Source organism: Vipera berus (genome assembly GCF_964194415.1).
Source record: "Vipera berus genome assembly, chromosome: 13".
Classification (NCBI taxonomy): Eukaryota; Metazoa; Chordata; class Lepidosauria; order Squamata; family Viperidae; genus Vipera; species Vipera berus.
In genome coordinates this window covers 1,397,763-1,410,236 of record NC_138216.1, presented here as the reverse complement: position 1 = coordinate 1,410,236, position 12,474 = coordinate 1,397,763, and the positions used below count along the sequence as shown (strand labels likewise).

Below are 12,474 nucleotides of genomic sequence, written 5' to 3'. Positions count from 1 at the left end.
GAAGCAACGGCAGTCACAATTCCATCATGTTAATATGCCCTATTTGTTCAATTTTAGGCTTCGGCATATCCAGACTCCAAGCATTAAAACTGGCACAGCCGACAGTACAGTGGGATCATATAACCAATAAAATACCTCTGCCATCCACATTTAGAGGAAAGGATTGCATTAGTTGGAAACAATCCTCTTGAAAACTAATTAGAACAGCTGCTGCTATGTCTTTTTCCTAGAAAAAAGGAGAAAAACCTCCCCCCCCCTTTGCTTCTGGCAATTGTCCTCTACACAAAACATGCAGCCACACGATTGGTTTTGGAGAGGTGGTTTCGTCCTTACAGGTAGGATGGGATTGGCTGGGGCAGATCAGCTGATCGGAGCTCCAGGTGACCCAAATGAAAGGTGACTCTGCTCGACTTACCTGTCTTGGGTTTATGAAATGCAGAGAGGAGGGGATGAGTCCACTTTAGCCATCACTTAGATCAGGAGTCTCCCATCTTGGCAACTTTCAACACTTCTGGACTTCAACTCCCAGGATTCCTCAGCAACCAGGGCTGGAGACCCCTGGTTGAGACAGACATTTGAGCTGCCCCCTAGTTTTGATGGAGACAAGTGGACGTGAAACTCTGCAAAAGTTGATCCCAAATTTTATGTATTTTATACATGAATGGAGAGGAGTCGGGTCATGTTCGTTTCGCTGAAAGGCACAGGACATCTCTTTTAATTTTAATTGCAGGGTGGGCCATGTTAGCAAGGTAGAAACTGAGTTCTCTCCAATTGATTCAAAATAGGATTTATTTGGGGTTTAAGGATGAGCATACCATGGTAGGTTTGAGAATTGTTCTTCGTCCATCCCAAACAGGTGAATTGCATCAGGTTAGGGATGGCTACCTTTTATAAAACAGAGTTTATAAAGCTTCCCCATTTTGTAATACTAGTGGGTTGGCATTTATATCAGACATGGGCAATATACTTTGTTCTGTGCAGTAGGGTGCCTTTTGCCTGCGGCAGGAGGAAAATTATGAGAGATGCCACACGCCTGTAAATGAAATGAAAACAACCCGATTCCTCTCCATCCATGTATAAAATGCAGTATAATTCTGGATCAACTTTTGGAGAGTTTCAAGTGCACTCTGAAATTGCAAATTGCCAGTTTACAAGCTGCAGACCGAAGAAATAGGTTAGATTGTACAATTGTACAATTAGATTGTACAAAGAGCAAGGACAATGTTTAAAAATGGAGCAGCCATTCTTGCAAACAAATCTGAATCATGTTTCTTTTAAAGCAGAGGCAAAGACAGATAAAGCAGGGGGGGGAGAATAGAGATAAAACTCAGAAAACTGGGACTGTCTTTATAGACAGTTCAAGAAAGAAAACAGGTTTCTTTTTTCCTTCCAGAAAATTCCTCTTCGTGGTAAAAAAAGAAATTTAAACATGTTACTATAGCTCAGATTGACAGTCTGGTAACGGTCGCCTGAATAATACAGTGTATTTCTGCTTGTTGGGTTGTTATGGGTACAGCATACATGAGAAGTGGCCACAGAAAAGGCCTCTAAGTATAAATATTCTTTTGCAAGAAAGAGCGTTGTGACTAATAGGCATCAAAAAGTAAGACAAGGCAGCAGAAAATATGTAACTAGCCGAAAGAAGGAATGCATACCAATAAACTTTGAGATTTTTGTGCTTCTCTTTTAAAATTTATTTTGAAATGGTATTTTGTCTGCAGGCACTTCAGTTGCAACTATTATGGACAGAGTGAAAAATAAAGACATAAATTCTGCACGATGTATCGCCCAAACGTATTTTGTCTCCTAGCGATTCTGAAGATAATGGTTAAACTGCCTCTTCTGGAGCTCCTGTTGGGTCAGATAAATCAAGCTTAGGAAGGAAAAGGGCACAAGGGCTGTGTATGAGAGAGGGATAGGGAAGGAATTTATGTAATTCTCAGAAGCTGGTGTCTGGAGATTGTTTGGAAAAAATTGAAAACAATGGGAGGCGAAAGGAACTTACAATGTTCTCATGGGAGCTGGGAGAAGCAAATTTATGGCACCCTAGATCGCAAAAAAAGAAACTTTATGAAAATGCCTAGTTCACCTGATGACTTTCCATTCTTTGATCTTCAAAGGATTTCAGAGTGGTCCCCAGTTTCTCAGATGAAGGTACAAGGTCTTTAGACCAACCCAAATGGGGCACCTTTCATGGGCGAAGGATCCAGGCCATCACGGAAGTGACCCACCTCTCTCAGAATCCACTCATGAGATGGTCCCTTCTTTGAAGAACAACCGTCTTTGGAGCCTCAGGAGAAGTTTGGGGAAATGAAAATCAGGGTGAAAAATCTGTGACAAAACTCTTGCACTATTCAAGCGATGGAAAAACACAGGTGGTCCTCAACTTCCCACAGTTCATTTAGGGGCCGTTCAAAGTTACGACGGCACTGGGGAAAAAAGTGACATGACTTTTTCACACTTACGACCTCTGCAGCATCCCCACAGGGTCACGTGATCCAAATTCAGACGCTCGTATTCGGTTCCCAGGCTGTGTGTGTTGTGTGAATGTATGGATGCTGCATGTTCACAGGTAGTCCATCCTGCCTCTCCGCTGAAGCATCCTTTTCCCCACAAACGCTGGCAAGCAACATTAGCACATGTGCACCCTTGTGGCTTTGTTCTCCTGTCAAGGAATGTGTACACTCTGTGCTTTTTCACTGTTTAAATCTCTCTCTTTGTACGTGTCCTGCACATGGTTCCAGTTATATAAACCTCTCAGGGTCCCCTTCCTGGGCCGCCATTCTGATGCTCTGCAGCCTATAATCAAAACATTCAAAATTACGTAGCTAATGGAAACGACAGAAAGCCAGGGCGAAGCAAACATTGGCATTCAAAAGAACCCTGGCTGTGCCTGGCTTGGCCTAGGTGTTTGTGAAGACTTTCCTTTTGGAATTAAGCGTTCCTGTAACACGAAAACAGGGGGGGGGGAAAGGGGGGGGAGGCCTGTGTATGTGTGTTCATTGAGGAGTTAGAGGAATGCAATGGAAGTTCTCTTATCCTATCCAATTGTCCCATCTTGGAGTCACAAGCAGGCCAGCTCTCTGTGTCCGAGCAATGCCAAAGTGGGGGAGATCTTTGCAACTGATATTGCGGCCTTATTTACATTTCAGTGCTTTGTTGCGGTAGATTTCTTCGGTGAAGGGCCTAGGGGAGGGAAACGGGAGATGGGGTGAGGGAACAGGCAGCAGGGTTTGGTGGGAAGGGAAACAAGAAAAGAGTGGTGAATATTCAGAGGTCCCACTGCCACGACCATCTCTCTCTCATCCCATCTAGATCAATGTTCTCAAACCTCGGCAACTTTAAGCTGTGTGCACTTCAACTCCCGGAATTCCCAGTTGAAATCCAGGTAGCTTAAAGTTGCTGAAGTTGAGAAACACTGGCCTAGATCCCTCCCTTGGTCCATGGGCAAAGAGTTATTCCTAACTGTAAACGAACAACTGGTGAGGTAGGGAGATCTCCACCTCCTTCGGTCTCTTTCATGCCCTATGAGAAAACCTGGCAAGAAAAACTGTAAGCAGATAAAAAGTTCCATTTGTCTGTGGAGGGAACTCATAAGTAGCAACTCATTGAACATCTGACCTCATTTTATCATGCTGAGAGTGGGGTGGTGGATCTCCAGGTATAAAGTAGATCTCTTTCTCCATTCTCTACTGAGGTCCCTTTGAGGGAATGCTTGGGCCCTTCTTCCATAAAAAAAAACCACACAAAATCATCCTTTGTTCTTTAAATATCTATGGAGATTCCCAGTCATCCAGGTCATGGCTGTCCCAAAGGTGCTTTTTGGGAAGGCCACTGGACTTTCTTTTTCCTTGAAGACATTTCGCTTCTTGGGTGAGAAGCGAAAGGTCTTCAAGGAGAAACAAAGTCCAGTTGCCTTTCAAAAAAAGCCCCTTTGGGATTTGTCCTTTAAGCAACTGCTTTCTAGGAGAACCTGCTTCCTGTCCAAAACTATCTCTTTTGATGAACCAGGTGTTCCTGGGAAGTTAGAAGGACTATCAGCTGGAAACAGTATGGAATGGGTTGTTTTGGCATACTAGACTAGTGTTCCGCTATTGAGCAATGTCAGTGAATCTCTTTGGCCTTTGCTCAGTGAGACAGACGTTACTGATCAATTGAGCTTGATCAAAGGACAGAACCCATAGTGGAACTAAACCCACGTTCAGGGTTGAACAGGGTTGAACATCATCTATAGCATCCTAGAACGTACACAGTAAATGACACAATTGACACAGCCCTTGAAGATGCTTGTTCCACTCTTCAGGTTGATTGGCAATTAGCCGGCATGCAAGGAAATGCACAGAGTGTGGCCATCTCAAGGCCCTGCATGTGCCTCAGAAGAACCCAAGGTAAACCTCCCCTTCCTTTTGTGAATCACTTTTGAATGAATGACCTGGAAATATTCATAACTGCTAACATACAATTAACACAGCTGGAGAGGCTTATTCTACATATGTGTGGGTACTGGAAATTTCATCATGTCAATTAAACTTGCAAAACACAAGGTTTCTTGGAAAAGTTGGACCACACATTGTTATGTACATTATATATGTTCTCAGTGGTGGGTTATTCCCATCAGGAGTTTCAACTGACCGAATGAAACATCAGCCCCAAGTTGGTCCAACCCAGGTCCACCTGTTGGTCCAACTCTGAAAAATAATCTCAGGTGTAAGCATTGGAATGGCCTTGATTCTCCAAACGTCTAGGATTCCTCAGCCTCGTTGACCCAAAACAAGTTTATCATTTCAAAGAAGAAAATCAAAAAATGGGTCTGAACCTATACTGAGTTGGAGGGTCTGAAATGGCAAATTAAGAATGACTTTCTTCTCAGCTAGATTCCGAAAGCAGAAGACGACAATCTCTTTTCTAAGTAAGATGTTCCCCACTACAATTTGTATCAACCCCAACCTGCATGTCCAAGGCTGAATATTATGGAAAAATGCCAGTGAAAACATCTGGAGAGCAATCCTAGATTTGATGACCAGGGTAGACAATACCAAACTGCCGCTCTGAATCACAGCCCATATTAAGTCTGCTGGGAAAACACAGCAAGTAGGTTAACTGAACGCAGGGAGGACAGGGGCGGCGGGGGGGGGGGAACAACACAATCCCCTTTCTCAGCACAATTCCCTGAAATGAAATCATGCCTCATTATTTTTTTCATCCCGCATAAAGGCAACTCACCCTTCGTAGAGCAGAGCAATTGTGTAGCAGAGAGCCACCACCAGGGTCAGGACGAGACCCACTGGGCTGGCGTTCCTGATTTGAAAAGGCAGAAGAAGAGAAGAAAAGTTGGGAAGACAAGAGAAGGCTGAGTCAGCAAGAGAGAAACTCAGGTCCCTCTCCCCCCAATACCTGGGAACTTGCCCATCCGCAGGCAAACTAGGTTACTTGGTCAAATGTTGCTGGCTTTTTTGAACAATGTAAACAAAAAGTTACCCTGACCTAACTGAGTAATAGCTCCAGCAAGTCTTGGAGGCTGGGTGGGCATCGGCTGCTTTGGCTGTATTGAATAATGTGATTTGGCTCACTGGAGAGGGCGCTACAAGGGAGCCCTGGGATATTATGTCAGCTCCTTAAGAGCTAAAGAAGTTGGTTATACAAGATGGGGAGGGGACAGAGAGTGGCCACAAATGAGCAGAAATCTTCCCAAATCCAGGGCAAAAATGTAGGCCAAGGTTGGAACAGGCATGAGAAACTGCCAAAAACTCAACAGGTTGAGATGAGTCTCTGAATGAAGACCACAGCCCAATGGAATGGGTCAAGAATTATTTTTTTCATAATAATTAGCCCTACTGGCAACATTCTGCCAAGACTGTTTTATAATCCAACTTCCAAAGCTTTATAGACCTCTGTCCCTCTATGGTGGAAAATGATGAAAAGATGATAATCAGTGTGTGGAATGATGGGTTGACTGATCATTTAGCAAAGACCAGTGGAACGGGATATTTGTAGCTCAGGGTTGAACTGTGGGGTGCCTGGTGTTCTCTGAGCTTGCCTGCTTTCTTGCAGACATTTCATGACCCAACTAGGTAGCATCATCAGTACTAAAAGGGAGTGGGATCTGCAGAGCAGCGGAGGAGAAGGAGGAAGACCGTGGGGTCCTTGGTGCTCCCTGAACTTGGTTGCTTTCTTGCAGATGTTTCACATCTGCAAGAGAACAACCAAGCTTGGAGAGCACCAAGGACCCCACATTTAGGAGGTAATTGGATGGTCTTCCTGATGTTGGCTTGACTGAACCTCTGGCAGTGCTGAGACAATCCAGACAGTGGTGAAGGACTTCTAGAGGGCCACCACATCCTCCAGATTCAACTTCAAACGTGTAAACTGCTCAGGTCTGGCTTTCAAATTGTATAATCCTTGTCACAGTGTGAGCTGGCAGGGGCCTGGCCTCTTTCCCTCCTCTTCAGGTCTCCTTTCCAAGCTCACTTAGCAATTTGGAAGAAGAGCAGACACATCTCTTCAATTTGGCCTTCTAAATGCCCAGCAATGATTTTTTTTCCATCCGATGTTTAATAGGTAGCACTGATTTAATTATTTATGCTTTAAGGGACTGCATTGCTGTTCTGGAACTCTTCTACACGGCCTTGGTGTTTTTCAGAAAGTTGGCCCCAAAATATCTTAAGTTAGATTACTGTTTTCTGTGCAAAGGCCAAATCTCAAGTGAAAGCTTTTGAACCAACTCTAGGACAATGGCCAATGGATCAGAAGTAAATACATTCAATCCATCTAACCTGCAAAGAGACCATTGCTCAGAGGCAGGGCACTCAACAAATCCCTTCATCTTTAATTCCCCAAATTGCTACTTGTGTAGGATTTGTAGAACCTTGTGGGAAAGTGGTGCAGCTTTGTGAGGCGTTCTTACCCAATTTGACACCCTAGAGCAGGCAGTCAAAAGTCTAGCTAGGCATCAACCAGTTTCCCGAGACAATCTTTTGACAATTTTGGCGTAATCTGCCCCTTTCTTCGGCCAGGACCAACTCATGATGCTGTTTCTGCCTTAATCCCTTCGAGAGATTTGTAGGGAAGAAACCTTCATCAATTTGGTCCCCTCTAACCTGAGTTGACTTAGCTAGAGAAGAAATGGGTCACTGGCCAATGGAGAAGTGAATGATCATGACGAAGCAGAAGCTACGGAGGGCTCGGTGAGTGTGGGCAACTGTGTCCAGTCTCACAGATGCCACACTGGGAAATGCTGAGAGAGAGAACATTTAAACACCAGGGAATGAAGATCAGATAGCCTACCTTTATTGAGCGAAAACAGAATCAGTCAACAACTCGTCTAAGCAAAGCCTGGTTCAAATACAAGGCTGGGGATTAAAGATCCATTTCCTGCTCCGTCTGTCAATTGAGCCAAGGGGATCCATCTCTCCCAAGAAGCCAACGGATAACTGAGATTTTCAAAAATTCTTGAGCCACAAAATGGATAGGGGACTCAAAGATGACTTCATTCAACTGCCAAGTTATGAAAACAGCCCCAAAGAAAAAGGGGTCACCAAACATCTATTGGGGAACCTGTAATGATGCCCCAGCTGTGAGACTTGCATAAACGTTAGAGACGAATAGCCAGACAGTAAACCTGAGTACTACAAAAACAAAGGACAGGTGGAAAACAGAGATCCCCTGTAAGACAGGTGGGCTATCCTCTGCACCTGGTGGGGAAGGAAAAAAGTACAAAAATATGGATTCCATAAAGACATCCTTCTCTTGAAACATCCAGCAGGCTTTGGAATTCTTTTATTATGGCTTCTTAATGCTCTTCAATAAATAGGGTAGATCAGGATTTCTTCTAGCCTTGAGTTTACCTCATTCATGGCAATCCTGCCAAGCTTTGAAAGAGCATTGAGGCTAAAGAGCATTGTGGGTGCTCCAGCACTGGAGATTTTTAAGAAGAGTCCATTGTCTGTTGTCTGAAGTGGTCTAGAGTCTCCTGCTTGAGCAGGGGGTTGGACTAGAAGACCTCCAAGGTCCCTTCCAACTCTGTTATTCTGTCAAACGTGGAGTCATAGCCAGTTTTTGTTTCTCCAGCACCTACTGTCTCTCGCACACAACAAAAGAGCTTCTAGCAAGCCTTGGTGGAACCTCAGACTGACCTCATCTCTGCATGGAGCTGAAAGTACCTCGATCTTCTGGTGGAATTACTGAGTTTGAGTCCAGGGAGATGATATAAGGAGGACTTGAAGAGCCAGTCTTCTCTCCTTCTAAAGAGATTGCTTTTGGAGTGCAGCCTAAACCGATTCGGGGGACCTTATGGAGCTAACATCTTGAGGGGAAAGATGGAAGGAAAGCAAGGGGAAGAGAGATTAAAATAGCCTCAATTAAACTTCTGGAATACGGCTCTGTAATAGATTTGAGTCATTAGCCCTTAATCATGCTTCTCCCCATATGCGAGCTCATTTTCAGACCCCTTAATAAACATGGATTTTCTTCTTCATGGGCAAAGAATTAGCTGTCAACAGGAAGGCCGCGTAAAAGAGGACACTCAGACTTTCCTATGAGGCTAAGAAGAAGAACGCAAAGCTTCTCCATTTTTCTTGCTCCAGTTTTTTTTCTCCTCCTCCTCCTCCTCCTCCTCCTCCTCCTCTTCCTCCTCCTCCTCCTCCTCCTCCTTGTCCTGCTACAGCAAACTTTTGGACAATGGGACGTCCAGCACCTGGAGTTTGGACCTGTCCTGAAGGCTGAGGGCCTCTACAATTTTTGGAGGTCCTTGGCTCAGCCTGCCCCATCCGTAGGTCCTTCAGATATATGATCCAGATTTCTGCCGGTTGTATAGTGAGCCTGTAGGGAGCTCTAATCCCACCCCAAGCCATCTGGGGTTCCTGGTCTGGAGGAGCAACCTCCAGGTGTGAGTGTGCCACCAGGTCTTCTTTGGGGAGATGGAATTACAGAAGTCCAGTTAGTTTTTTATTGCTCCAAATCTAAAACTCACTCAATCCAACAATTGCATATAATGTTTCCATATCTTCATCTGTTCCAATCCACATGAAAATCTAAGCATGTTGGAACCCATTTTTCCTCAGTTCACTTCTTTGGGGATTTTTCTTGTATGACTTCTTTTGTCTGCAGGTTTGTTTTTTTTTCCTGCACTTTTTCATTGCAGAACTTTTAACTTGTCTTTTAAAGAATTACATTTGGATTTGCAGATTTATTTGGCCAATATAAATTAGAATGCCAGCCAAATAAGTCTATGCATCTTGCCCTCAGTTTCCAGGATCTAGAGTTAAAATGCTGTTTATTTAGGAACGTTTGACCAGGAACAAACAAATTTTAAAATATTTGTTTGACTATATTTTCCAAAAACATGCAGGTGGATTCAGAAAACAGCTGTTTTTTAAGTTTTTAAATTTTTCCTGGTCTCATGCATTGTTTTGTGTAAAAGCCCCTAAAATAACACACAACCAGTAGCATTAACCCTCCACCCACCCCCCGAAGTGTTGTGTTTCTCAAATACATTTATTTTTTCACCGTGCTAGAGCTATTTCAAACTGGAAGACAGTCGATGCAAATAATCCCATTGTCAGTTCTAGTTCAGTCCTAAGTTTGCAACATTTATGAGGGGGGAAATGTTTATTGCTGGGCCTTTAAATATTAGCTTGGGTGCCGTTTAGTTTAAGGCCAGGAAATTTGATCTGTTCCCTTGGTCCCTTTCATGAGGTCATAGCAAAAAATGTTCTCGTGAAGTGGAAGGAAATAGCCTTGGTGTTCGGATGTCATGGAGACGGCGATGAGGTAGCCACTCAGAGGAGTGTGTGGCTGACAGCCCTCTTTTATAACACAATCACAGCACTTCACTCGCTCTGAATCAGCAGAGGGAAGGGCTAGGGATAGAAAGCCATCCGTTTAGCTGCTATCAAAATGTGAGCTGCTTTAATTTCATTTTTTTTTTTGCAAACAATCCACACACCAGGCTTAAGTTCACTACGAAAACTCCACAAGTTCTCCCGACGTGACGGCCTATGTCTTTTTCATTGGAAAAAGAAGCAGCTCACAAGAAACCTGGTGGAAAGGGCACAGCACTGGGGAAAGAATGCACAAAAATGTCACAGGCTGTGGGAAAATGTTTGCAAAGACTGACTTTGGGATGACAGCTTAAAGGGGGTGGGTTTAATCCTGAGAAAGATTAAACAAGGGTGTCGGCTCATGTGTCCCTTGTGACACCAGGGCGAGCTTTTCTGCAGGAAGAGGGGAAAAGCTGGTTCCAGAAATATATTTTGCCCTTTCTAAGTCTGGATTCAAACCAAGATACGCTACTGCAGAGTTGATTGGATTTTGCCTAGTGGTGCTGGAATAACAGGGTTCATATCTCTTCTGAGGCCCCTTCAAGTCTGCCCTACTGTGTGTTTGTGTATATTTGTGTATGCGTGTGTGTGTGAAAGAAAGAGAGTGAGAGAAGAGTTGGCCATATTTACATCTGCAAGAGGGTTGGGGCAACTGAGGGGAAACCGAATGCCTTCACTCTAGCAGTTCCTCCACAAGACCATTTCATCTCCCCAAACTTCCCTGAAAAGCTCTCTCAAAAATTGGGGGTGGGGAGGGTGGTGCAGTGGCCTGCTCACTTTTCCACACACCCCCCCCCCCATCCATGCCAACCCTGATGGGCATCTCGAGGTAACAGGATTTGCAGACTCCTCTCCTAGCAGCCTAGCGTACTTGTGCATGTGCACAGTTGCCTTTTTTTTAATTGGAAGAACCATCTTGGAACAGGGACGATTGTCCTTCAAATGGCCACCTAAGGACAGGTAGGAGAATGCCGTTGCCATAGAACACAAGGGTCAGACCAGGAAAAAGAAAAAGATGAGCCTGAAGAACTGGATGCCAGTTCCTTAGGAGACCTGCCGGCTTGCAGACTGTGGTGTGGTCCTCCTGGACCATTTCTGGCCCTCGTTCAACTTCTGAAGTGGCTGTTAAGAGCGCCTTTTGCATCATCGCATAAATGCCTCTCCTTGAGGAGCTGAGAGAGAGCTCTCCGCCTTCCTCTCTGATGCTTCTTTGGCTCAAGGATTGTTTTTCATCCCCACTTTATGGAGAGCCATTCGGCAGCGTTGCCAGCTCATCGCCGCACTCACTTAGTGGCTAATTAAAACGGCAGAGATGTGTCTGAGCAAAAGTCAGTGCGTCATTCAGTCTGGGGCTTTGAAGCTCCACCACTATCCTGACTTACTCTCTCTGAGACCTCCGAGGAACACACGGCCTCACCGGAGCCTGGCTGGACAAGGGGTGCGGACCCACACTCCACTGAAGTCGGGCGGATCTCTAGTGATCTCCTTCCCGATCTAAGACCTCATCCTATCAGTGCACAGATTCCAACGTTCATATGTAGCCGAGTTACTCCTTCGAAGGATGGGTGGCTTTGTGCTCATGTCTGCAGCGCCTATTTCCATCCAGGGGACAAAGCTTGGGTGTTAGGGAAGGAGAAAGAGATAACAGAGGGATAACAGAGGGAAAGGATCAAGATCACATGAAGTATTAGGACCTCTTTATAAGGCCTTGGTAAGGCCACACTTGGAATGCTGCATCCGGTTTTGGTCACCACAATATTAAAATAGATGCTGAGACTCTAGAAAGAGTGCAAAGAAGAGCAACAAAGATGATTAGGGGGGTGGAGGCTAAAACATATAAGTAAAGGTTGCTGGGTATGTCTATTTAATGAAAAGAAGGACTAGGGGTGACATGATAGCAGCCTTCCAGTATCTCAGGGGCTGCCCCAAAGAAGAGGGAGTCAAGCTGTTCTCCAAAGCGCCCGAAGGCAGGACAAGAAGCAACGGATGGAAACTCATCAAGGAGAGAAGCAACCTGGAATTAAGGAGGAATTTTCGGTGAGAACAATTAATCAGTGGAACGGCTTCCCTCCAGAAGTTGTGGATGCTGCAATACTGGAGGTTTTTAAGAAGAGACTGGACAGTAACTTGTCTGAAACAGTATAGGCCCTCCTGCTTGAGCAGGGGGCTGGACTAGAAGACCTCCAAGGTCCCTTTCAACTCTGTTATTCTGTTAAGGCAAACACCTACGTTGTGGTTTGGGGTGTTTTATGGGGAAAGCCATCATCTCCTCAAAGCAAGAAAACCAAGTATTTTACGTCAACACAGGGAGCAGCCAATGACTCCATTTCCTTAGGGCTCTGGGGCTGCAAATCAATGAAAGGAAAAACGACTCTTTTGCACCAGGCTGCAAAACCCTTGCCTGGTAAAGAAGCCAGAGAAGAAGAAGACAGGACTTACATGAGGGACCATCCGAAATAGTTGAAGGTGCTACCCCAGTACATAGGATTATCGATGACGTTGAACGGGAAGGAGGTCACCTTCGCCTCCATCAGGATGCCAAAATAGTCACCTGGAAAGGAAAGACGACAAGCGGTTGAGTCAACCAAGGAATCGCTTTGCTGGATCAGATCAGAGGCCTTTTCCTGCAGCAGTTTGGTTGGCATTGACGATTCCC

The 12,474-nt window shown here is 44.9% G+C and overlaps 1 protein-coding gene across 6 annotated transcripts in view; it reads right to left on the bottom strand.

The window, feature by feature from the left end:
* The window catches only part of PEMT (phosphatidylethanolamine N-methyltransferase), a 31,569-nt gene that overhangs the window by 1,136 nt on the left and 17,959 nt on the right, over positions 1 to 12,474 (bottom strand). The window contains exons 5-8 of one of the 6 annotated variants that reach the window (XR_014027745.1): positions 12,258 to 12,369; positions 5,224 to 5,298; positions 2,090 to 3,186; positions 1,661 to 1,851 (exon numbers count right to left, since the gene is read on the bottom strand). Coding sequence is in view for 3 of the 6 variants with exons in the window: in XM_081337814.1 (XP_081193940.1) it covers positions 3,138 to 3,186; positions 5,224 to 5,298; positions 12,258 to 12,369 (236 nt within the window). In the remaining 3 variants the exon portion in view is untranslated. Of the gene's footprint in view, positions 1 to 415; positions 559 to 1,660; positions 3,187 to 5,223; positions 5,299 to 12,257; positions 12,370 to 12,474 lie in introns of those variants that run through there. The other 5 variants (XR_014027746.1, XM_081337814.1, XR_014027744.1 and 2 more) reach the window with 5 other exon arrangements.